The 27198-nt window shown below is 38.3% G+C and overlaps 1 protein-coding gene across 11 annotated transcripts in view; it reads right to left on the reverse strand.

Moving 5' to 3' along the window:
* The window catches only part of Usp40 (ubiquitin specific peptidase 40), an 80530-nt gene that overhangs the window by 38711 nt on the left and 14621 nt on the right, over positions 1–27198 (reverse strand). For 8 of the 11 annotated variants that reach the window (XR_012447417.1, XR_012447419.1, XR_012447418.1 and 5 more), the window contains 8 exons: positions 25208–25303; positions 24505–24612; positions 18381–18681; positions 8904–8985; positions 6861–7032; positions 4707–4791; positions 3810–3880; positions 2869–3188 (listed from right to left, as the gene is read on the reverse strand). Coding sequence is in view for 6 of the 11 variants with exons in the window: in XM_020178795.2 (XP_020034384.1) it covers positions 2869–3188; positions 3810–3880; positions 4707–4791; positions 6861–7032; positions 8904–8985; positions 18381–18681; positions 24505–24612; positions 25208–25303 (1235 nt within the window). In the remaining 5 variants the exon portion in view is untranslated. Of the gene's footprint in view, positions 1–2868; positions 3189–3809; positions 3881–4706; positions 4792–6860; positions 7033–8903; positions 8986–18380; positions 18682–24504; positions 24613–25207; positions 25304–27198 lie in introns of those variants that run through there. The other 3 variants (XM_074072026.1, XR_012447421.1, XR_012447420.1) reach the window with 3 other exon arrangements.

Consider the following 27198-nt stretch of genomic DNA (forward strand, 5'->3'; position numbering starts at 1 on the left):
TCCATAAATAATTTGTGACAGGGCTGGGGGCTTCGCTCAACTGGTAGAGTGCCTGCCTAGAAAGCACAAGGTCCAGTACAGCCCAAAAAAACAAACCAAACAAACAAAACCCCAAATAATTTGTGCCAGTTTTCAAGGGGAACTGCTATAAGTGAACAGTCAGCTATTGACTTCTGCCTACACACTGGAACCCACAGGGGAGCTGTAAAGGGCACTACCCCTTAGATTTGTGGCACAGAAGTGCCACACCTGAGGGACATCATGTACATCACCACACACACCATGTATTCGTATTTTCATGGTACAGTTATTTTTTTTATACTGTTGGGGAATACTTTGACAGACGAGAAGCCAAGCGACACTCGGAGGAGTGGAGAACTCAGATTTTACTTTTACACCAGCAGGCTCAGATGTGTACCTGTATCTGAGCACTGAACAAAGGATTCACAGGATATATAAAAGGCAGCGCAGGGCATCAGGTTACAAAAATGTGCTCAGGTTATGGTGCTCTAACCAGTGAGTTAGAGATCTGAGATTGTTTAGGTTAACTGGGCTGGTAGTGAGCTAGGGACCTAATGTTGTTTAGATAAGGTCAGCAGGGGAGACCTGCTTTGGAAAGTTTATTTATAAGTAGAGACAAAGAAAGGTGGGAATGGGTGCTTATCTCTGCATGGTACCCTTCATCTCGGTCCTGAACTTTTCCATGGCTCTAATGGGCAATTCCTCATGCTTTACAGCTCTGTCTGAGGTTACAGCTTTTAATTGACAGTTTACCACGTTTTACGACCCTGTTTCAAGGCTATTTACAACCTGTTTCAAGGCTATCTTCCTCTTCAATACTACCATCAGCAGTTGGAAGCAGAGTATCTTGTGCTAACAAAATCTTTCTTCAGGCAGAAAAACAATGGGTTAGCACAAGTCCTTTTGGGAGTGCTTACAAGAGCCCTAAAACACAATTCTGCTCTTTATTTCAATTATTCCACTCTGCTAGCCCACTTCAAGTAAGCGATCCTAAATTAACAAAATGTAGGCACAAAATGCTCCCTGAAGACTGCCTTGAAGTCGTGGGCTGCTGGATGCTCATGATGACTGATGCATTTAGCACCTGCTCAGTGGAAACGCTTGGGTCTTTCCATCCTTGTACCTCTGTGAAGCTGGTACTAATTTTCTTCCCCATTTTACAGAAAAAACTGAGCAACGAAATGAAATAACTTGCCCAAGCTCACACTGATCACTAAGTGACACAGCTGGGAACAACCCAGGCGCTGGCCCAAGGGCCTCGCCCTTACTACACAGCCTCACTCAGGAGCATAGTTGTCCACTTTGATTATTAGGGGCCATCAAATGAGGTTTATGTGGGGGAGAAAAGCAGGATGCAGAATACAACATATTTATTTACAAGAAATCATTATTATTCTTAAAAAGATAAAAATCTCCACTTTTCTTCCTTTTTTTTTGCTTATTGGTACTGGGGTTTTGAATTGAGGGCCTTGCATTTGCTCCGCAGGCACTCTACCACTTAAGCCACACCCTCAGCCCCTTTTCCTTTAGTTATTTTTCAAGTAGCCTCTTGCATTTTTGCCTGGGGTTGGCCTCAGACTGTGATCGTCCCATCTACAGCCTCCCCTGTAACTGGGTATGTACCACCACACTTGCCTTATTGATTGAGATAGGGTCTTGACCTGAGCTGGTCTCGAACTTTGGTCCTCCTGATTTCTACCTCCTGAGTAGCTAGGATTATAGCAGTGGGCCACCATGCCTGGCCTAAAAGAACCTTCAAAATGACTTGAGTTCAGAAGAAAAGGAAAGCTGCCAGATGCTAACAGAGACCAACACTGCATGGCTGGTAGAGGGCTGATATTTTGGGTCTCTTCTGTCTTTGCTTCTTTATTTCTCAAGTCCTAATATAGATTTTATAATGGAATATACAATAAAATTCCTTATAAACAAGAAGGAGAAACAAGTATCTATAAAACACCTGTCCTAAAGACAGGTGATCAATGTAATATAAAATAAACAGGCCACAAGGGCTCTGCTCATAGAAATGTACTATTTCTGACTATTGAAAAGTACTGTCACAGACACGGGTAACAAAAGTGGGAGGTGCAGTTCTTTTGAACTTCAAATGTGATTATAGGACTAAAGGGATAATTCTCTAGGTAACTGTGCCATTTGGGCAGCTAGGAGGCTCCCAAGAACCATAAAAGGATCATAGGAAAAACTGAATTGTCTGATGTCTCATAACAAAATGTCCAGACACAATTGGTTCTTCCTCATGAAGAATTTCAGGAATTGTCTTTGTGAGAACTTTTTTTGGCAGCAGTGAGGTTTGAAACTCATGGTCTCACACTTGCTAGGCAGCCACTCTACCATTTAAACCACTTCACCAGCCCTTTTTTTGTGATGGGTTTTTTCCAGATAAGGTTTCCTGAACTCTTTGCCCAGGGCTGGCTTTGAACTGAGATCCTCCTGATCTCTGCCTCTTGAGTAGCTAGGATTATAGGCATGAGCCATCGGTGCCCAGTGAGAGTGGGTTTTTAATTTTAATGGGTATCAATCAGAATTCATTTAATAAGATTTTTGTTTTATAGCCAACAAAATGAGGCTGTATCTAATCTATAAAACCAGAGATACCTGTATTATTTTATTACCACTTTTACCAAAAAAAACCAAAAGCAACTGGACATTCTTTCTCTAAGGTACGTAACTTAAAACATTCCTAAATATACAATATTTAGAACACAGTAACTAAAAATAAATCAACATTTAACTCTTACCATTAAAATAAAGCTTTAGAGTTCTACTGGCTGGTAGTGTAATTGAAATATCTTTAAAAATTCTCCCCTCTTCCCTTTTTTAGCAAGTTACCTGTTATCATCACTAGAATCCTGAATTAAAACTGAACTTCCATTTTTGAAACCTTGTTCTCTGAATGTCTTCGTCACGTCCTCCTGGGGAATAGCGGTCCAGCACTCGTCATCTGCAGGCTCAGCCCTGTTCATGAGGATGACGCCTGCTGGCATCGCCAAGGCTGTGAACACAGTGCCCACTTCCGCATTAGCTGGAAAGACAAGCGGAGTCTCTACCAACTGCCCACACTTTTCATCTTCTCCTCTTGTTTCCAGATGAAGAACATGTAACAGCAGAGGCTCGCAGTCAACACCAGTCTGAATCTGGACTCCACCAACCTACAGCAATATCAAGACCACCACTGGTGTAGTTTGTATTTGCCAAAACAAGTCAACATCATAACACAATAAAAGACTTTGTAGAACAGGCCTCATTTTTCTCTAATGAAAACACAATTTTCACAAATATCAGAGGAACAACTTTGGATTTTCTTTTGAAAGTTTCTCTTATCCATCTTTTCTTTTTCGGAAGAGAAGTCTGGACTTTAGGCAGAGACTTATGAGCTATCAGTGGTAGTGCTGAGGCCTTGAAAATACAGAAGGACCAAGGATGGCCAGAGTGACTTCTCAGACAGTGCTCATTCTGCTCCAAGGCAGTGCTGGCCATGCCCTTCTCAACTTTCACAGTGCCATGTACAGTCACTATGTGCAGCTACACAATGAAGGACACTGACTGACTGACTGACCTACCTATGTATCTAGCATGTGACAGCCTGGCACAATGGAGGTGCTCAACAAACAGCTCTTTAACATACAACTCTCACTGACTGGACCTAAAATATATTGACCATTTCAGCAGTTTTCTAATGGCTAATTGTATGCTGAATACAATTTCATTACAATGACATTTTAAAAAATTCGAAGTGATCATGAGTGTTTCTTCAGTAATTTTTTTCTTACCTCCACTCCATTCCATACGAAGATGTCTTCCCCATCAGCAATTTCAACTTCACAAAGTGGCAGTTCATCTCCTAGAAAGATGAGACTGTTAGTGAGACCGAAATAATTTAGGTGAACAAAGAGTTGGGACATTTCATTTTAAGGAAAATCATGAGCAGCAATTACTTCATTATATTGATGTTACTTTAAAATGCCATTTCATAGCTTTATGAACATGACAGTGGGACAGGAGTCAGTACAGAGGCCAGGGCATTCAGGCACACGACCCTGGACAGGATGGGCTTAGCTCTGAATGGTCTCACTTCCCACTACCCAGCTGTGTGTGCTCGTGAGCTTTAGGCCTCACCACTTCAGTCTTCTCATTTATGAAGTGGAGGTAAAAGAACTTTGCAAATCGAGATTAATTAATATAAAACAGTTACCACAATGTCTGGCACATCGAAGCCCAAAATAAATGCTACTGTTTTTATCACTGTTTTGTTCTTAGTTCAAGGAAATAAGCATTTTTCAATCATTTCTTGGTCCTGCTACAAAACCTGAAGCTGAGAATTGGGCAGAAAATCAAGCCATATAAATAAGATTCAAATGGTTTTAAACTACTTTGCTCACTGTTTTGTGCTAGTATATTAAAAAAAAATCTAAAGTGTTTAAAAAATTTGTGGCAGAAAGGTGGCTTTAGTTTCTAAAAGTATAAGACATTTCCACATTAGGAAGATCTCACATGTTGTATTACATCAATTGGATAAAATATTTCCTTTTGAAAGCTGACAATGTGATGCTAACCTATGAAGTTAAGAAACTGTAGGTGGGAAGGACTGACAAAGGGAAAGTCACATGTGAGCCCCACAAAATCACATGTATTCAAAATGAGTTGCTATGTTTTCATACCCATCTTACCAGTAAGGGTCTGGTAAATGTGAAGTCCTGCTGGTACATACTTTGCAATACTAAGAACCATGTCTCCTTCCCAAAATTCTAACAGCTGAAGAATATTGGTGCAGAAAAGAGAAGAATAAAAAGTAACATATGAATATCACATTTCCAGGATCAATATCAATACAAATGAATACTCATACCCAAAACAAAAAACTTGGAAGTAAGACATCACATTCAATGAGTCAAACCCTAAGATGTTAATCACAATCACTCCTGACTGAAGAATTTTGGCATACACAAACAACACAACAATCATCTAAACAACTCTAGTTAATTTATGTGAAGACCACTTTTACCAGAAAGCAAACTGCTCAGCAGGCCAGCCTAGGAACTTCTGCCTCAAAAAGCCACACTTCCTTATTTGTTCAATGGGCACTGCTGGGGAAAAGCAGCCCTGGCTCGAGCTCACACTAGATTCCAGTTACTCCAAAAGGCCTCCCACCTGGATTTAAAAAAAGTGTCATCTTGGGCTGGGGTGTGGCTCAGTGATAACACTTGCCTAGTATACACGAGGCCAGATTTCAATCCCCAGCACCGCAAAAAAACAAAACTCAAAACAAACAAACACCACTTAAATAATAGGTCATAAGGCGTTTTATTATTTAAATTTGTAAATCTGAGTCTGGGGACTATGATAACTTTATTAAGATAATATTATTCAGAAAGGTCATTCTTACCTAGTCTTTTTACACAATACTATAAGGTAGTTCTATTAAAATGAAATTTCGTAGCCAGATGTGGAGGGACATGCCTGCAATCCCAGCATTAGGGAGGCCAATGTAGGAGGATAGTGAGTTCAAGGCCAGCCTGGGCTACATAGCAAGACCTTGTCTCAAAAAAAAAATTTGTGTTTGCAAGAGATTCATTTATTATGTCAATTTCACAGCCTCTTGCCAGTGGCTTACTTCTAAGACAACAGTTTGCTGAGATGTACACGGGAACACCAGAAAGCACAGATGGGAGCTATTTAAAACTTATGAACAAGAATAAGGTCTTTCCACTTGAAATGCAGTCCTTGACGAGTTCAGATCCCTGTCACTTGTCTCAGCAATGTGGCTCAGAAATACCAGAAGAAAACTGGTTTTAGCAAGGGACACAATTTTTAAGAAAACTCATTTAAATTATTTTTGGGGCAACCCTCAAGAGTTACACTTTCTGTCTGGAAGTAATGTGGGGTGAAGAATTATGACTCAGAAAGAACAGCAGATGCAGAGGAGGGAGATCAGGGCGTGAGCCTCCTGCCACCCCTAAAATTGTTTAATCCATAAGCTATTTATGGAGCATGGGACCACTATGTCTCTTTCAATCACAGTGCCATTTTCAAAATGGAGCCCCTGCATCCCCAGGAGGCTGAAGAACCAAATCAGCAAATCACATAATTAATGTGAAAGTACTGTAGGTAAAGTAGAGGGTACTACAGTTGTTATCATTATCACTGAAACACAGCTAGATAAATTATTGGAGACACTGACTGCAACAATGTCTGCTTTTACTATAGACTGAGAGGGTATTTTCCTTCACTTAAGAATCTTACTAGGACTGAGGTGTAGCTCAGTTCTTGCCTAGCATGTGTGAAACCCCGAGTTCAATTCCCAGAACTGCAAAAAGAAAAGAAAATTATTAATAAATATGACTCTATGCCAGAGGGTACAAAACTAGTTGCTTTTACTTCTATAGTGGTTCTTGGTTTATACAATATGCTCAACTTTATGTTCTTATTCCCTTTGAAAAACAATTCTCTTTCATCTGTTTTTCAAATAAGATGAAACTATATATTCTTTCTGTCCCCCAAAATAAAATGTACCAGGCCCAATTCTCCACTTGAAAAGCTGCAGAAAAAAAAAAAAAAACCTCTCTAAAAGATTTAAAAGTGCTGGGTGTGGTGGTACACAGCTGTAATCCCAGCACTCGGGAGGCTGAGGCAAGAATTGATGAGTTTGGGAACAGCCTGAGCAATATAGCAAGACTCTATCTCAGGGAAAAAAAAAAAAAAAAAAAAAAAAGACTTACAAGTAAGAAAAGAACAATGGGCATACCATGAATGATGAATGGGCAGATGTAGGATTTTCCTAATGGCTTTGAAAAAAGTTGTAAGAGGAAATAAAAGTAAATTACCTGGAATATTGACTGCCGGAGATCACCTAAAGTTTTCCTTTTATTGAAAGTCAAATCCCACACGCTGTCTGTCTGAGAGATTATTGGGTGGAGGGCCCCATTGAAGAAATGATAATGAGGACCCAGGTGGAGATGCAATTCAAAATTATTGTTTGCAGAATCACATTCTGACCTTTAAAGAGACAAAAAATACATAAATACTGTGTGTGTGTGTGTGTGTGTTTGTGGTGATACTGGGGTTTGAACTCAGGGCTTTGCACTTGTTTGGCAGGCACTCTACCACTTGAGCCATGCCCCCAGCCCTTTTTAGTTTTTTAGGTTATTTTTCACATAGGGTCTCATGTATTTTGCTGGGCCGGCCTTGGACCGTGATCCTCCTATTTTACTACTTTTGCCTCCCACACAGCTGGGATCACAGGGGCATGAACCATCATGCCCAGCTTATTTGTTGAGATGGGGTCTTGCTAACTTTTTGCCTGGGCTGGCCTTGAACCGCAGTCCTCTTGATTTCCACTTCCTGAAGAACAGGGATTACAGCTGTGAGCCACTGCACCTGGTAATCCAGTTTTTTGTTAACAGATACTCTGTTTTTTTATCTCACACCAAAAGTATGTACTTTACAATACAAATAAGATCTCCACTCCACCTTAGGAGACTTCTTAGAAGAAAACTGCATCTGCTAAAACGATTCATTTTAGCTTTTCAATTCATAGCCAACATTTGGCTCTAAATGGCCCCATGAATTCTAAAGAACTGCTTCATGTAGACTGTGCCATGTTAACCACACTTCTCCTGACAAAGCCTGGCACCTGGAATCTTGTAATCCTGAGATCACATTATAGTTACGGACAGATCTACTAACTTCTACAGCATCCTGACTTCCACTAGCCCCCTCAAGTGTTCCCAATGACATCTGCAATAGCCAGCAAGATCCTCCTGAGTGTGTATTCATCAGCCTCAAAGTCCTTAGCAACAGAGTGATGCTGGCTGCTCGTATCTGACTCCACTCAGCTAACTTGAACCCTGGTGCCAAACTCATTCCCTGAGGCAGTCTGACTGGTGTAGAGTTGGAATGAGACAATCACCATGAGTCAGTACTCCAGATACAATTCTATTAACACGGTCAATGTCAGCATTAGTTTTTTTTGTTTTGTTTTGTTTTTGATGACCTTAGTACTGGGTGAGTACAACCTATCAGGTTTTTCTTTTCTTTTTTTTTAAGTATCACTTGCTAATCCAGACTACTCATGCAAGTTATTTTTTTACACTTCAGATGTTTCACTTTGTTAAGTTTATCTTTTTAGTGTCTTGGTTTTGTTCAGAGTCCTTTTGATCTTGATGTGTTATTCAATGTATATGCTATTGTTGCTTCCAGTTCCAACACATCCCTACCATATAATCTGTACCTTGCGTCCACCAGGATATGAAAATATCCTTTTCCTTAATCCAATACCCTAGTGACTGTGTTGGAGAGCAAACAAAGAACCAATATCTCAGGATCCAAGATTAGGCCCCAAAGAGAACACTGAGATCATCAAGGTCTCATGAGCCATTCCTTTAAGAATCCATTGTATGATTTTGTCTATGACCGAAACTGTACCCAATAGTTTGTAGAAACCATATTTTGTTTCCTTTGAAAATAGGCCTACCTCTGGTCTTCTGTCACAAGTTAGTTCAACACAAACACTTAAAAACTAGGGGTGGTTTTAAAAAGCTCTCTTTGTACTCAATGGAATAATCTATTCAGGCCAGAATATAATTCATGAGCACAACTGTGTGCTCAGCAATTTCTCTTGTTTTCTTAGGCTTTGATCCTTACTTAGCAACGACCATTTCATAAGTCATTATTTATTTACTCTCACAGATAAATTTTAAAGTAAATAATACCTTCATTATAAATATTTACCACCGAAACAGAGGCTAAATTAGCTAGTTGACCATCTTTTTCTTTTTAATAAATTTTCACTATTGAATGCCCAAAGGCCTAAATTAGCTCTGCATTCCCCAGAAAAACTATCTAACCCACTAGTAACTTAAAAATACCTTTTTATTTGCAGTTCAACGTTGGCTGCATCCATTTCCTTCAGCAAGTGACATGGCACACTGTATCTTGGATTAGCTCGAGCTGTAAAAAACTTTTCATTAACCTATAGTCAGGTTCTGAAGAGGCAGGATAAAAACTTGAAAGGACTGTGCTGGGAGCTGGGAAAGTGGCTACTAAGCTGTGGAATACAAACTTTCTCTGGATCTCAGTTTTTCCATCTGAGAAATAAAAAAAGAAAGGTAGTTTTTTTTCTTCAAGCCAAGCTAGAAGAATTCCATTTTTTCAAATTCCCTTTAAGTTGACTAGTACCAGAAAAACTCTTTTTTTTTTTTTTTTTTTTGTGGTACTGGCGATAGAACTCAGGGCCTTATGCATACGAGGCAAACACTAAACCACTGAGCTATATCCCCAGCCCTAAACTCCCTTTAAGTACACTTTAAAAATTCTAGAAATTATGTTTTGAAAGTGTAATAGATACTACACCTGTAATTTCACTTCCCAGATACTACCTGCACAAGTGTCTTTATAATCAGCAAATTTGTAAGTTGCTTTTTCATTTTATATACTGTATTTTCCACAGGCTTAAATGAATGATTGCACAGGTAGTATTGAGGCAGGCTAGGATCAGGGAAAGTACAGGACTCACAGAAAAATACTGCATTTCAGATCGACCATGCTCTGGCTCAGGGACCACCCATGCCCTCCCTTCCCATAGATTAGCCTTAGTTTTAAAAGCACCTGAAGAAGAAAAGCCCGCTCCCTGCTCCCAGACTCTACCTGGCCCACCACAGTTCCCTTTTTTCTCTTCCCTTTTAAAATTAAAACTCCATATACACCCACGTGTCCTGCCATGGATTCTTCCCCTCAGGACAGAGATTTTGGAAGTCTCCTGATCACAGACTCCACTCTGCTGACAACATGTGGGGAAGCCAGTCAGGACAAACAGTGAGCCCCCAGACTCTATTTCTACTCCCTTCCCTCTGTTTCTCCAAAACCATAGGTAACGGGCTAAGCTCTGCCCTCGGGAAATGCAGTTGGGAGACACTGGACTTGGAGGTGTTCGCCTGTCCAACACCCGGTCCCCCCACAGCTTGGGGTTTGTGGAGAATGCTAATGCTTGAGGTTCCTGGATCCCACGGTTTCCCTTGGAGCAGGCTGTCTTAAAACCACGATGCCCTTTTCCCTTCACCCCTTTTCTCCCTCATCCTCCCCCCACTTCTCCCTCATCCCCTCCCACCCCCCACCCCGCATCCTGCACTATGAAAGCAGCACCAGCGCATCCTGCACTATGAAAGCAGCACCAGCGTGCATGCTCCAGGTCTCTGCACCTGGCACCCTATAGGCTCACTCTCCCAAAAATGCTGCTGTGCAGAGAGCACGTGCCAGTGTCTCTAGCCACCTGGCCCAGACAGCATGTGGCCTGGGAGGATCAGGACCACCCCAGGGCCCTGGGCAACGCCACCCATGGCAGCCACACTCAGATGGGGTCCCTCTCCACCCATCCTTGACCCCCTAATCTGTCCAGTGCTATGGGCTGTCAGGGAGGCATGCCTTACCCAACCCAACCGGCCCTATACTTTAAACTGCCTCTGGACCGGCCGGGGCTGGGGGCTGGGGACACACACCCACCAGAGTTTAGAACTGCCAGGCACAGGGAAAAAACAAAAAGCGTGAGCCTCCATGAACCCAGGCCCCCCACCCCCACCCCAATCTTTGGCTTGCTGCCACAGGAATCCTCAGGCTGCTGAGCTGAGCAAGTGGCCAGCGGAAAGAGGGAGAGGCACCACTGTGAGCACCCAGGGAAGCTAATAAAGACACGAGTCTAGTGGCACCGGGCCAGAGGCTGGACACCTTTTTTCTGTGGTTGGCTTGTGTCCACACCATTGCTTTCTTTCTTGTCCGCCATGCCTGTGTTTGCCTTGGGCACCCTGTCCCAACTATCACTTATGCTCTCCTTGTCCACATGGTCTGTAGGGGTCACAGAAATGCTCACTGGAGATGGAAATCACATTCCCCTGACAGGCAGCCAGTAAACAGCTAGCACCCTTCACTGATGGGATTGATGGGATTACTTGCCATACTTCTAAAGAGAGTTTCTAAATCTCCTTTCTTTAGGGATGCTAACAAGGACTGGCAGAATGGCTTAAATGGTAGAATGCCTATTTAACAAGTGTGAGGTCATGAGTTCAAATTCCACCTTAGTCTACTTCAATTATTTTGTTCCTTCATTAGGATAGCATTCAGGATTAGCATCCTAATCAGGAGCCTCTTGAAAAGGGTGGGCCCTTAGGAGAATGGATGACTGAAAGCCAGGGGTCCCTGATGACCCCTTCACTCCAGAGACATCTGATGGGTCCAGGAATAAAGGATCTGTGTTAGAAACTTTTGGTATCTAAGGAAGCCTCATGGAGTCAAGAAGCTTTCGCTCTCTCCCAAAGGCCAAAATTCCCCCTTCTCTCTCCCTCTCTCTCCCTCCAGCCAGCATAGTTCCGGGAAGCCAACATATTCACTTGGTTGACCTTAAATTCTGGCAGTGCTTTTATCCTGTTAATCTACAAAAAAATAACTAACTTACATGGACAGTAACACCTGTCTCTCAGGGAGAGATGTCTTTTATCCCTATAACAAATTGCTATTTTGAGCCTGTATGTTACATATAACATGTCTTTATGTTCCATTTGAAAGCCCCTTTGGAGAGACCGTGTAGTCACAGGAAATGCCACCATCAGGATAAAGCTACCACATGTACAGCACCATCTTGCTATTCCCTAGGGATAGGAAACTCATGCGTAATGCATCCTCAAGAAAAATAGTAACAGCTTGTTAAATTCTGTAAATTAATATAGTTTTAATACATTAATCTGTTAAAGAATGAACAAAGAATAGGGAATTTGTGTTAAAGATCTGTTAAAAATTCTTAATAATCTAGCTGGCTAACCTACTAAAAATAGTAACAAAAAGTGTTTTGCTTAAGAGTACACTCTGAATGAATGTGACTCCTTTGTGTGTCATTGTGTGTGTTTTCTGTGTATGTCTTTGTCTCCTACCAATTGTGGCCACTGAATTTTTATTTTCTTGAGCTCATACATGTGCACATAAATTAACATTTTTTTGGCATGCTAGGGTCAAAACATCTGTGTGTATGTGTGTTTAAATGTCTTTGGGATGATTCTTAAACTACTTTAATAAAGCTAATGCATAAAACTGTTACTTGGAAAGTTATCTAAAGTTCTCATCCCAACAATGCCTAACTATCTTGTGCCTTAGTACTAAAAGAAAATTAATGGACAATTATCTATTTCATTCTATAGTGAATGTAATTTACATTTTACTCTTTCATAATTAGGCTTATTGAGCCATGTGTTCTTGTAGATTGCTATTATAAAAAAGATAGTTTAATTTACTTTTCTTTCTGAGTCTTTTAAGGTATAAGGCTGCTAAGAGTTTTATTAAAAACTATTGTATCTAAATTTGGGCTTTTACAAAGGTTGTTTCAAGATACAAATTAAGGTCTTAAACCTTGTAAGTTTGAGTTGGCTATAGTTTTAAATTTGCCTAGAGAGTTTTCTGAGGTCAAAATTTAAGGTACAAAGGTGTATTTAAAAGTGGGTTTCTGGTCAGACAGTCAGGGATTTTTGGTGTTTCAGGCTGATACAAAATTTTACCAAAACCAAACAAAAGCTCACCCTCCAGATGGGATGATGAAACCTTATGTTTTATTGGGGTCTACTAAAAGGTGATTAATCCTAAAACACTGGGCTGTGCATGTAATTAACTCTCAATGTCTGAACCTATTATTTTTGGGCATTAGGGGCTACATGTAGATCAACAACCCTGCTCTGTGTCACAAATAACATTCTGTTAGTTAACATCAGCAGTCTAGGATGTGACTTCTTATCAACATCCAAGCCATATCTCTCAGTCATTGGCATGACAGTGCTGACTACTAACCTAATACTTTACCTAATCAAAATCCAAGGTTTAAATTGTGATGCTGCTACAGGCTGGTTCCTTGGTATGTTCGGTGTGATTTGTATTCAAGCATATAGGTCTTCTAAAGATAGAGTTGTAAAAAAACACCGTACCAAGTTGGTGTCTTAGCTTCTTTTACAAGTATGTGCATATGGTCCTAATTGTAACAGGAGAGGTTTAGTAATACTATATACAATTAAAAGTAATTAGACTATTATGTTGATTGCTACAGTGTTAACTATGGTTACTTTAAGTTTTGTCATTACAGTTTTAATCCTAATGGGACATTTATAGACAAACCCATGGAAAATAACTCTGACAAGTATTTATCTGTCAACAAGGACAGACATTCTTAAGTATTGGGGTTGTTTTGTATTTTCTTTGTAAAGCTTTACAACTGTTGTCTGTTGACATTTCACAACAATTTAAAGGTCTAAGTATATCCTCTATGGACAAATAATTAGATTTAATTAAGCTCAGCCTAAGAACCATTTTTTAAATAAATCTCTTTGTTGCTTAATTTGGTCAAAAATGTCATACTGGCACTGACTTCTGGTTTGTTTGATGTGTTACTTCTATTTCTCTATGGGACAAAATCTGACTTTGTAAAAGAAGCTATGAGTTTCTGGGAGAGGCTACTCCTGGCTCCGAGGGACAAAACTGTCAAATTGGCAAAATCTTAAGAGACAACTGTTTAGAGAAAGTTTAAAAAGACTACAGTTCAAAAGAACTACACAAATGAGGGGACTTCTGCAGATCTAGATAAAGTCAATTATGCCAGACCTCTAAAAGTAACCAAAGCCGAGAGATTTTAAAAAGGGGCTCTTATGCATGGACTCTAAGATTTAAGCCTTCTAGGCTTCTGGCAAAAGGCAAACTCATGTCTTTGGTTAAGGTCTTCTGTTTAAGTAAAGGTGATGTGCCCATTTCTAACAGCTTCAGATCTGTCCTTTTAATAGTACTTATAGTTCTTTGTACTCTCTCATACTCTAACAGCTTCAGATCTGTCCTTTTAATAGTACTTACAGTTCTTTGTACTCTCTCATACTCTACTCTCCTCCTTAGAAACATCAAGAGTCTTCTATGTAGAGCTAGTGGATGTTTACCCTCTACTTGGATGGGCATCTGCTCCCTGGTGCACCTGGCTCCTCATACAGATATTACCATGAGCAATCAGTCCTTCACTGTCCACTACAAAGTGGCAGTTCAAACAGAGGGCCCTCTAAAGGTTAAAAATAGCTACAGGTATAAACACCTATAAAAAAAAAAAAGTAAGACTCTTTGTCACTTTTCAAGATGAAAAGTTAAGATTCTTTATTCTTCCTGCTACACCTGGCAGGGCTCCTTCTGATACTCTTACCATTGTTCATGTTCAGGTCATGCCTTCTAAACCAAATTTATTTCTTCCAGAGTGAAAACCTTTAGAACCCAAATCATGAGCCAACAGGGCTATTGATCTCTGCAGATGAATGAGATCTCCATAAATAACCTAAATCTCCATGAGACATCTTGACTGTGCTGGACAACAATTCAGACACCTTGTAGGTAGGGTCTGCTGCACCTTGTCAGCATGAAGAGGATTCAAAAGAAAAAGAGAACTCCAGCCCCTCAGCAACCTCAAAAAGATTTTTTGGGATCCTGTCTGTCAGAGGGAAAATGAGGCAGGCTAGGATCAGGGAAAATTCAGGACTCATAGAAAAATACTGCATTTCAGATCGACCACACTCTGGCTCAGGGACTGCCCTCACCTGGCCCAGGAACCTTCCATGCCCCTCTGTACTCATTGATTATTAGATGGGAAGAATCAAGCATTAGGGTTTTTGTTGTTGTTGTTTTTTCTTTTCTTTTTTTTTTTTTTTGCAGTACTGGGGTTTGAACTCAGAACCTATACCTTGAGCCACTCCACCAACCCTTTTCTGTGATTATTTTTTTTTTTTTTTTGAAATAGGGTCTCTCATGAACTATTTTGCCTGGGCTGGCTTCAAACTGCGATCCTCCTGATCTCTACCTCCTGAGTAGCAAGGATTACAGGCATGAGCCACTGGCGCCTGGTTTACTGTTAGTTTTAAAAGCACCTGAAGAAGAAAAGCACACTCTCTGCCCCCAGATTCCACCTGGGCCCCACCATGCTCCCTTCTGTATTTCTCTTCCCTAACTTTTAAAAACTCCATTTACACCCACATGTCCTGCCATGGATTCTTCCCCATACAGCACAAAGAATTTGGAAGTCTTCTGATCACAGACTCCACCCCACCAACAACAGTATGCTCTAAAAGTATAATAATTAATCTAACAATCTTTTTCTAATTAAGACATTAAGGTAAACAATAACAACAAAAAACAACAAAAAAAGACATTAAGGTGACTTCTAACTAAAATAACAATAGCAAAACACATCTTTGAACATAAATCATACACTGTTCTGATTATTTCTTTTCTTTATTTTTTGGTGTCAGAGATTTGACCCAGGGCCTTGTGCACACTTTCCCATTGAGCTACATCTCCAGCTGATTACTTCTGGAATTAGAATTACTGGTTTCAAGGGTGTGACAGCTTTAAGTCTTTTAAATAAACATACACAAACTGCATGTATTAGTTTATATATCTACCAGCTATCAAGAAGTGCCAAATGTTGAGAACCCAATTCACAGAAATATTTGTCTCAGAAAAAGGCAGTATATTTCACTGCCATCTCAAACCAGGTGGACCTTTTTGAAACATCTTTTACGAAGTAAATTTGTAACTTGCTTATTTAATCCTTTTCCCAATTTCCTACTGAGCACGGTGGAATATATAGATAGAGGAAATAAACTTACCAAGTTAAACTGTTTTGCACTAGCTTCCCATTTGTCTTTTAATTCTGATTAACATTTATATCACTTTTCCTTAGTTTTTTCTTTGTTTTTAAGCTTAGAAAGGTTAGAAAGGTCTTCTCTACTGTAAGATAAATATCGCATTTTACATATTTTAAAGTTCCTTTTTTAGGTGTCTTACCTATCCTCACCCCTCCCTTGTGTGCTAAAGCTTTTATCATGTGCTCATAGTCCAATCCCCTTGTTGTGTTTGCCCTTGATCTAATGTCCACATATGAGGGAGAACATACGATTTTTGGTCTTTTGTTGCCCTTAATGCAGAGAAACTAAAGCAGATACCTTAAAGCAACTGAGGCCAATAGGAAAAGGGGACCAGGAACTAGAGAAAAGTTTAGATCAAAAAGAATTAACCTAGAAGGTAACACCCACGCACAGGAAATCAATGTGAGTCAATGCCCTGTATAGCTATCCTTATCTCAACCAGCAAAACCCCTTGTTCCTTCCTATTATTGCTTATACTCTCTCTACAACAAAATTAGAGATAAGGGCAAAATAGTTTCTGCGGGGTATTGAGGGGGGGAGCGGGAGGGGGTGGAGTGGGTGGTAAGGGAGGGGGTGGGGGCAAGGGGGAGAAATGAACCAAGCCTTGTATGCACATATGAATAATAAAAGAAAAATGAAAAAAAAAAAAAGTTCCTTTTTTTATATAGAGGAGCTATAATTTCATTTAAGTGATCAGTAAAATAAAGGAAAATTCATTAGTCATTTCCTTAGCAGGAAATAACTTAGGTTGTACTTATTGTGCCATTCTCTTTCTCCCCATTTACTTTTAGAGCTACTTCCCCATGGATTATGACCTCAGATACACTTAGATCAGTTCCTGGGCTTACTGCTCCTCTTGGTCTCTGTCTGCTTTGTGGCATTAGCAGTGTTCTGTATGGACTCTGCTGTTGTTGCTGTAGCTCACACATATGTTCTTCCTGGTACAGTGAATTGCCCCTGAAGAGTCCCGTCTTCAATTTTCAGTACTTTATCTCTCTAAGTAAAGTTCAGAATAATTTGTAAAGTCTGTCTCTTCATCCCTAAGAAACACTCATCAAGATTTTGGTTGGACCTTTGTCAACTTCCAAGCTAAGTAGAAAACTGTCTTTTCCTATATATTCCAGTTATGCTTGTCTTGAAAATTCAGTTTGGTGAAAGAGACTAATGCTTCATCTGATGAGATTCTTTTTCTGCTAATATGTATTTCTAAAATTGTGAATTCCAATCTACAGTGTTTCCATCCAAAGTACTGCCTTGAGTTTTTTTTCTCTCAAAAAATACAAAGACTTTCTGGTTAACAGCATGGTTATGTAACTGTTCAAGATTGAGGAAGTTCATTTCCTTTAATTCTCATGCAAACAGTCAACTGTTTTATTCTTATTCTTTATAAAATGATCACTGCTCTCATTCTCAAAAAACATTATCCTCACCTCTAAACACTCTATATCAGTCTAAGAATCTTCCTAGCTAGGGTTTTTACTTTGAGTGGACTTTGGGAAGTGATCAAAGTCTTACTGATTTATTCATGTTATTAGCTTCAATGAAAAAATACTCTTACCAGCTCAGTAGCTCATGCCTCTAATTCTAGCTACTTGGGATGCGGATAGCAGGAGGTCATGGTTTAAGGCTGGTCCAGGTAAAAAGTCAGTGAGTTTCATTATGTTATTTTCATATAGACATATAATGTACTTCTATACTATTACCCCCCCATCACTTTCTCCTTTCCCTTTCCCCTCCCACTAGTTCCCTCCCAGTCTTCACTTTGACAATCACGTCTATTGTAAAAAATTTTTTTAAATTTAGATTTTGTATATGACAGGAAACATAATATTTGTCATTCTGTAACCCTTTTATACAATTAACATATGCTAATAAGAAAAGTTAGTGAGACTCCCGTCTCAAGGAAAACGCAGGGTCCAGGTAGTAGTGCACACCTATCATCCCAGCTACGAGGGAGCTTAAGTAGAAGGATCAGGGTTCAAGTTGGCCTGGGCAAAAAACATGAGACCCTACATGAAAAACACCTAAAGCAAAAAGGGATAGGGTAGTGCTCAAGTGTGAGACCACTTGCCCAGCAAGCACAATGCTCTGAGTTCAAACCCTAGTACTACCAGAAAGAAAAAGACTCTTTATTATAAGTCTCAAATAGTTGATCTGCATGTTAAGTCTCTCTTAGAAGGTTCAGCAAAGAGTGATTCAAAGATATTTCAATTGTTCAAGATTGTATTACCTTCAGGGAAAAGAAAAAAAGAAATGGGAACACAAAAAGAAAGATAAAATAAGACCAAGGTCACTTACAACCCAAAGGCAACACATGGTGGAATGACAGAGCCATTAACAATAGGCAACTTCATTTGAGTTTGCCAGCACAAGAAGAAATTATGCAATTTAAGAAAATGTAATTCTGAAAATCTAACTATGACATCACATTATTATAAGGGAGAGAATAACATAGATACATGTCATTTTATAAAATGACAAACTGTCAAGATTTCAGTTGACACAATATACTCCCTACTTTTAGCTTTAAAATACTTAAAAATGTTCACAGAGTAAACCTTCTCTTAAAAGTGTAAAAATCTGGACAGAATTTTGTTTATCTTCTGAAGTCATTAACTGAAACAAACCAGAACATTTTTCTTTCCATACCTTCGGGGGGTCTCTGCAACTGGGATTTCCGATAAAACAGCATGTAGGCACTTTCTTTACCCTGAAATTGCTGTGTAATATCCTTCTCCTTGATTGGCTGAACTCTGGAATCATTGATATCAAACCAGTGTGGACAGGTGGTGCTACCAATTAATCCTGGAGATTCTGAAGCCATAGTGTGGAAGAGCTGTTGATGGTTTCTTAGGACATTGGACTCAGCCTGGAGAGAAGAGTTCTTCAGGAGACTAACTGTACTTTTATCTGAGCTGAGCAGAAATATCTGCGAATGGAGCTGTAAGAACTATACAGAACAAAAAACAAATACTAGGTTAGTAATTTTTTCAAATTAGACATGAACAAAATATTTTCTTCCTTTCTGTGATTAGATTTTTTAATTTCATTTTTATTTTTGGCCTGACCTGTGAGGGTAAAAAATTGGGCTTTGATAAAACATTAAATAACAAATCAGAAGCTGGTGAAGTGATTTAAGTGGTAGAGTGCCTGCCTAGCAACCATGAGGCCCTGAGTTCAAATTCCGGTACTGCTTTAAAAAAAAAAATCTGTTAAACAGTGCTCTGTTAACAGGCTAAGTTACATTAAAGGAAGAAGCTGCCATGCCACAATCTAAAACACATTTTAATCATATCTTACTAATGATGTTTTACAAAATAGAACTTAAATGAAACTGAACAAATACTTTTGAAATACCTAAAAGCAATCTAAACAAAACATAAAACAAAGGCAATCGCACAGTGTACCACTCCCAAAGATAATTTGAAACTAATGATCCAGACAGGATAAAGAAGTATTTTTAAGGCTAAGTTAACTTTTAGTGTTAACTATACTGAACACTGTCTTCTCTGGAAGCTGACAGGCAAGCTCAGGAAATCAGAGCATAGAAAGGATTATGTTCTAATTGCAAAGTCTATTTTTCAAGTTCTTCTTGCTAAAGGATTAGGAGAAAAAAAATTCTCTCCCACTGCCTATTCCTCCCTCTCACCCCCTTCTCTCTTGGTCTCTCGCTCTCCTAATCTCTACACAAAGGCTAGATACAAAAAGCTTATATACAAAAGCTATGGGGGCTACACGTGACATCTGCTTACCTCATCAAGCAATATGGGCAAAGTTTTCATTTTTATTTTGAAAAAAAGTAATATGTGGTAATGTCAACTCTCTAAGGAAAAGTGTTATTTTAGGAATGGGGATATACCTCAGCACTACAGCGCTTGCTTAGCATGTGCAGGGCCTAGGGTTCCATCCCCAGCACAGCAAAAACAAAAATAGCAACAACAAAAACCCTATTATTTTATCACAAATGGAAGGGCCTAGGGCATGCGACCCAAAGACGGTATTGTTAACACTGTGTAAGAGAAAAGATGGTAAAAGTTTTTGTTTTAAATTGTTGTTGTGCTGGGTAGGGGTACACTGGAGTATTTACAAAGGTTCTTATAATAGGTAAAACAGTTTTAAAGCTAGTTTGTTTTAGGGACAATTAAATATCAACAATTTGAAAGCCTTGAATAATGAACTTTCTGTATAGCTGAATTTTTCTTTGTTCAATAGTTGAAGATTATCTCTTAAGTGTCAAACTTCAGTGCTGTCTGGAACCAGCAACAGCACAGAGTACAATAACGTCTTGACAAAACAATGGTGTTTGGTGAGTAAACAAAGGCAGGTGTAAAGTGGAGTAGGCATAATCCTCCAAAGAGGGGAAGCAACCTAGATGAATTCTGCATTGATCCATTCTCCCAGCTTGCAGCAGCGCAGGGTGGGATGGAGTTTAAGCAGAATGCAGGAGCATCACTGGGTTGAGACAGAATTTGAGAATAGCAGAGAGACTAGAGGTAAGTAAAAAAATCACACAATGAAGCTCCAAATCTGCATCAAATTCATGGCTAATTCCTAGATCAACAGTTCAAAAACCCATAGAATGCAGCAGAAAGCAATGGCTAGAAGTAGAGTAGAGATGCCTGCTGCTGTGCAGGAAGAACATGAAGTTCAAGTTCTGCCAAGTCAGAGGGGATGGCACTTCTCAAAGAGCCAGGTGGCAAATATTTTACAGGTCAAATTGAGGACACTATATAGGTGATTATATAATAAACCTTTTAAAAAAGTAGCCCTTTAAAAATGCAAAGAGTATTCTTAGGTCTGGAAAGTATAAAAACAAGTAGCAGGTCACATTTTGCCCACAGCACATAGACTGCTATACCCTGACATATGAAGAAAGACCATGCCCCAGGACTGAGAGTTATTTCCTAGGATCAGGGCAGAATTTCAGTAGACTCACTCTACCAAGGCCAAAATGCAGCTTCTGCAGAATCAAAAAAAACTCAAGATAACTTAAGGGTTTGTTAGAATGTAAAACCTTTTTGATAAAAATAACCTAGTGCAGAGTCTCCACAACATATCATCCATGATATTCAGTATTTAACAGATTATACTGGGAGTAGGGGCAAGGGTGAGATGATGGTCAAAGGATACAAAGCCTCCATTAGACAGGAGAAGTCTGTTTCTTTGAGATACACTGCACAGTGTGGTAACTATGGTAAATAAAAATGTATTAAACAATTCAAAATTGCTGAATGCAGAATGGAAAGATGATGGAGGGGTAAACTTGTTCAAAGTTCACTGTATGCATGTATGGCATTTTCACAATGAAATCCTCTTTTATTATTAATGTATGCCAATTCAAAACTAAAATAAAAAATCTACACATAACTGAATAAATTTCAAATATTCTTACCACAAAAAAGGTAAGTATTTGAGATTATGGCTATGTTAACTAGTTTGGTTCAAAAATTATAATATTATTTAGTATTTTATAAATATTTCAACTATATTTGTCAATTTGAAATTAGAAAATAAAAATTTATATACAAAAATATATGACATATAAGCAAACAGGAAAGTGTGATTCATAATCAAGAGATGGGACAGTTATTTCATGAGAAAAAGAGTCAATGGCCACGAACCCAGAATTAATCCACATATAATAGTAGCAAAGAGCCATTATAAATGTGCTAAAGAACTTAGATGGGCAGAATGAGTTCAGCATGGATGGGGAATTTCAGCAGAGAAATGGATAAAAATTCTACAAAAATTTCTAAGAATTTCTAACTAAGTAGAATTCTAAAAACATTCTGAAGCAGAAAGTTCACCAGTTGGGTTTAACAGAACAGTGAGTTAGCACAAGAAAAAAAATCAGGGAACTTAAAGACAGAGCAATAGAAATTATCCAAATTGAAGTAGGAGAGGTGAAATAAAAATGAGAAACCATAGCAACACCTCAGAATGTCCAAGACCTGTAAGGAAATAACAAATGGTCTCATATCTATGTCATTGGAGTCCTCAAAGCACAGAGACAATGGTACAGAAAAATAAATTGAAGAAACTTGGCCAAAGTTTTTCCAAAACACTTCAGACCACACATATACAAAATTTAGCAAATACAAGGCAAGTAAGCACAAGGAACCTCATATCTTACACATTATCACCAAAGTGTTGAAATCCAAAGATTATGACTCCTGTAATCTTAGTACTCAGGAGGCTTAGGCAGAATAATCACAAATTCAAGGTGGCCTGGGCTACATATCAAGACCCAGTTTCAAAATTAAGGACAATCTTAAAAATCAGAAAAAGGCATTTATAAAACAAAATTGAAAAATATCACAGCTAATTTCTCATCCATAACAAAGGAAGCCAGAACACAATGGAATGACATCTTTAAAATGGTGAAGAAAAAACAACAACAAAAAAAACCCAAAAACCCTATTAACCTGAATTCTAAAATATCACTAAAAACTGAAGGCAAAATAAAGCTTTTCAGATAAAAGCTGAGTGCATTTTTTGCCAGCAGTTCTGTACTTCAAGAACTAGTAAAGGAAGTTCTCTATGTTGAAAGGAAGTAACTTTAAGAAAACTTGAATAAACAGAGAGCAATGAACACCAGAACGGATAAACTTAAAACACTATTTTTCCTTAATTTCTTTAAAAGTCATTTAAATGTTAAAAGCAGAATTAATAACATATAATGGGATTTTTATCATATGTGTTGGTAAAATATAAAAGGACAACAACAGTAAAACATGATGGAAAAAGTAGAATTACATTATTATAAATATCTCACATTGGATGTAAAGAAATGTATTAATTTAAAATTAGTAATATAAATTTATGTATAGTGTAATCCATCACACAAGCAAAATCAAACAAATAAGCAAAAAATAGAAATGGTTACTCAAAAGGAAGGCAGGAAAGAAAAAACAAAGATAGAGGAGAAATAGAGACAAACATCCAACCATATCAATTATTATACCAAATGCAAATGAATGAGACATTCTAATAAAAAGGAAGAGATTGTCAAACTCTTGTCTGGGAGAAAATGTATGAATAAGTGGAGAGAATCAATAAAGTAAAAGCTGTTTTCTTGAAAAGTGTAATAAGCTTGATAAATCTCAGCAAGATCAGTTAAAAAAGAAAGCTAAAAAGGACAAATTATCAGTATCAGAAATGAAAAAAAGAACATATCTTCAGGACTCTGCAGACATCAAAAGGGTAATAAATATACTAATATTTTAAATAACTTTATGCCAACAAATATGACACCTCATATAAAGAAACAAGTTCATTAAACCCTTTCCCCCCCCAAAGAAAATCTTGAATAGCTACATTAATATCAGACAAGGTAGCTCTCAAGGGAAGGAACATTGGCAGAGATAAAGAAGAACACTTCATGTCAGGAGGCCATAACAGTCCTAAACATGTATGTACCTAATAATATAGCTTCAAGATACACAAAGCAAAAATTCTGAGAACTAAAGGAGGAAGGGTGAAACCTATAATTATAGTTGGGAGATTTAAAAATTCCTTTATTAATAAGTGCAGAAAGAAAAGGGGGAGTGGCTCAAGTGGTAGAGTTCTCACCTAGTTCAAATGCAAGACCCTGGGTTCAATCCCCAGTACTGCAAAATAAAAAACTAAAATAACAAAGCAAAATAAATAAATCACAATAATTGCAGAAAACAATTTTGCCAGTGAACATGGAACATTCAGTAAGATAGACAATATTCTGAATCATGAAACAAGTCTCATTAAATTCCAAAGCATTAAATCAGAAATCAACTTATAGACAAAACAAAAAGATAACTAGAAATTCCCAAATATTTGCAAATTAAGCAACACACTTCTGAAGAACTCATGGGTCAAGGAAAGGATGACGTTGGAAATTAAAAAATATTTTGGAACTGAATGATAATGAAAGCATGTCAAACGTAGCTGTAGCTAAGCTACTGCTTAGAAAGAAATTTAAACTTTAAATAAAGAGTTCAAAACTGAAACACCAACCCAAGAAACTATAAAAAAATGACCAAGTTAAATCCCCAAAAGTAGAAGTAATAATTAAAAAAGAAATAGAAAACAAAAAATAGTAGAGAAAATCAATAGGATTGCATTTAATTGCATCACAGGCAAAGGATGGTTTTTGAGAAGCTTTCTGAAAATATACTTGATAACCCTTTAGCAGGACTGATTAAGAAAAGCAAGAACACACAAATTACTAACATAAGAAATGAAAAGGAACCTGACTTTAGATTCCACACACACTAAGAGGAGAACAGAGGACATCTGGAACAACTTTATGCTGATAAATTTGGTACCACAGATAGAAAAATTCCCTAAAAACCACAATTTTCCAAAAAACAAATACAAGTAATAAAAAAATTGATTTTTTGCTGGTTTAATTAAAAGATGCACTTACACATTTTTTGAAGTGAGTGTTTTGCTCCTTACAGGAAATAGCTCCAAAAAGCTCACTAAATGTTTTGCTTTGCTTGTTTGTTATTTCCTGTTTCTGGCAATGTCAGGTTTTGCATCTAATCTTATAGCCCAGGAAGCCAACTGAGCTTTAGAGTATCACCATTTTTTTTGCTGATATGTTTAGAAGCCATCTCCTCTAGTTTTCCTTACTTCTTAAATAACCTAATTAGTCATATGTAATAAGCAATTTACCACTAAACAAAAATCCTAATTTTATTTTCACCTATTTTAAAGATCCTTTTGCAGAGGAACTCATGTCATAATAAAATTTCCTAGGACTGGGACTCCCTATGTCAATGCCATGGATTACCTTTCGCAGTGGTCCATGCTGTTTTCTGTACTTCTTGTTCCAAGATATTCCTGTCTTTTCCAAGAGTTTCTGGCCCAGCTGATCAACAGGAATTAGGTTGTTCTCCTCCTTAAGAAAGAACACAAAGTCACTTAAAATCTGATGAGAAATAATTATAACATAAATTCAGAGGGATTAATAGGATTATACCTAATTAAACATGCCCAGAACACAAACTTGTAAGTGGATTACTAACAACGATTTCGTTATAATTTTTTTCAAAGCAACCTAAGCCTCAGTTCAGGATTTTGGCACTTTCTATGTCCCACAGTTTAACCATTTAAAGAGCAACATTCAGAAAGCATCCGGAGGTTTGGGTAAATTGTAAAATATTATTTATGATTTTAAAATATTTATTTAACCACAAAATGAAAGATGATAAGTGCCTTAATGAATATTTCAAAGTGTAAACAAGTTCTAAAATGGGGTAAGATGTAGCTGTTATATAGGCTGAATTGTATCTCCCCAAAGTTCCTGTGCTGAATCCTTAAACTCTAATACTTCAAAATGTGACTATAGTTGGAGATAAGGTCTTTAAAGAGATGAAAAGGTACAATGAGGCCATTTTCCATTTTAAACCAATCTTACACACACACACACACACACACACACACACACACACACACACACACACGATACCTACACACACAAACACACACTTTACCTGTGATAAGATTGCTTTTAGAATCATCAGTGGATCATCAACTGCTTCCTCATTCTGGAAAGCTTTCAAATTCAAATCTGGCTGACTTTTTTCCTCCTAGGAAGGAAAGCAATAAAAGAATTTTTTTCACAAATCCCTTAAAAGGAATTAATAAAACAGAAATGTCCATGCCATTGGAGAAAAAATGGTAAAAAACATCATTATAAAAACATCATTATATTCTACATATCCTTTGAAATCAGGCAAACCTGGCTTTCAGGTTTCATTGAGAAATTCCTGACATTTAATCTCTTTGGCTTTATGTGCACATTGGGCTCAACAGAGAGAGTCTAGCCCAATATACACAGTAAGTTCTAACATTTTCTGGCTAAGCACTGCTTTAGCTACAAAATAATTTTTGGTCTTCATCCAATGAGTTCTCAATCACTTATATTGGCCTAAAGAAACCCTACTCTTTTTTGTAGGCTGAGTTTGAAAATTTTATTTCTTAATCATTCAGAAAGTTTATAACTCCTTTCTATGATTGTAGAGGGGAACGTGTCAAAATTATCCTGGTGAGCAATTTTCATTGACTTTTCTTCATATATGTCATCTTGCATATTAAACAGGCTTAAAACCACAAGAACGAATAGACTTAAACAATTAACACAAGACAAAAATAAGCAATCAAGAAATATCAAAAGAATATTGCAGACAGATCTAATCACCCTGCTACAAAATGACTAAAAAATGCTAAAGTAAAAAAAAATGAAACAATTAAGAACATCTTTTTCAACACACTGAGCTAGCAAGAACCTAAGGTACATCCTGAGAGGTCAAGAAGTGAAGCAAGATCCTTGTCTCAACCAGCAAAAACCCTTGTTCCTTCCTATTATTGCTTATACTCTCTCTACAACAAAATTAGAAATAAGGGCAAAATAGTTTCTGCTGGGTATTGAGGGGGTGGGGGGGGAGAGGGAGGGGGCGGAGTGGGTGGTAAGGGAGGGGGTGAGGGCAGGGGGGAGAAATGACCCAAGCCTTGTATGCACATATGAATAATTAAAAAAAAAAAAAGTGAAGCAAGAATCCAGGGATGAAATCCAAAATTAAGACTTCCCCAACTTCTATGGACTGAATATTGTAATTTCCAAAATCTGTATGTTGAAAGTTAATCTCTGCTGCAGCAGTATTAAGGGCTGAGACCTTTAGGAGATGGGAAGGTCATAAGGGCAGGGCCCTAATGAATGGGATTAGTGCCTTTATAAAACAGTCCACAATAAGAAGGTGCCATCTATGTCTGTACCCTACCAACACAAAATCTGCTGGCATCTTGATCGTAGATTTCCTAAAGGGGCAGGGTTCCAGAGTTGCTTACAATAGATTGCTAGTGCTTGTAAATTGCAGTGAGGGGTTGCAGCAGCCTGAGTGGACTAAGATACTAATCTTGCTGACATTGAGCTTCTACTTGATGCTCACAGTACAGTGTTTGGGAGAGACCTACTCAAAGCAGTGATTGGTTTTTCAAACAAAACCCAATACTCCTATTCTCTAACACCAACTGAGTGTCGACTACAAAATCAATCAATTCTGACAGTAACTACCTAGGGATAGCACAGACACCACAATTTAGGGCTCAGCCCCATAGGACTGGCCTGTACTTCAACCAAAAACAGGGCTACTTGTACTTCTGCCTAGTCTGGTTCATCATTTTCTGGAACAATTCATAGAACTCAGGAACTTACACTATAGCTTATTATAAACGGTAACAATGAATAGCCAGATGCAGAGGTGCCTATGGTGGGCTCTGGATGGCTGAGCGGAGTGCCTGTGTGTGGGGAACCATCCTCCCAGCGTACGGATGTGTGCACCAACATAGAAACTCCCCAAATCTTATTTTCTCCAAAGTTGTCATTAAAGTGTGTGTGTGTGTGTGTGTGTGTGTGTGTTTTCAACATATATATTGCATTTTCCTTCCATTATGGCTGGCCTGGAATTCAGGATCCTTCTGTCTC

This window comes from Castor canadensis, chromosome 4 (genome assembly GCF_047511655.1).
Source record: "Castor canadensis chromosome 4, mCasCan1.hap1v2, whole genome shotgun sequence".
In the NCBI taxonomy this organism is placed as follows: domain Eukaryota; kingdom Metazoa; phylum Chordata; class Mammalia; order Rodentia; family Castoridae; genus Castor; species Castor canadensis.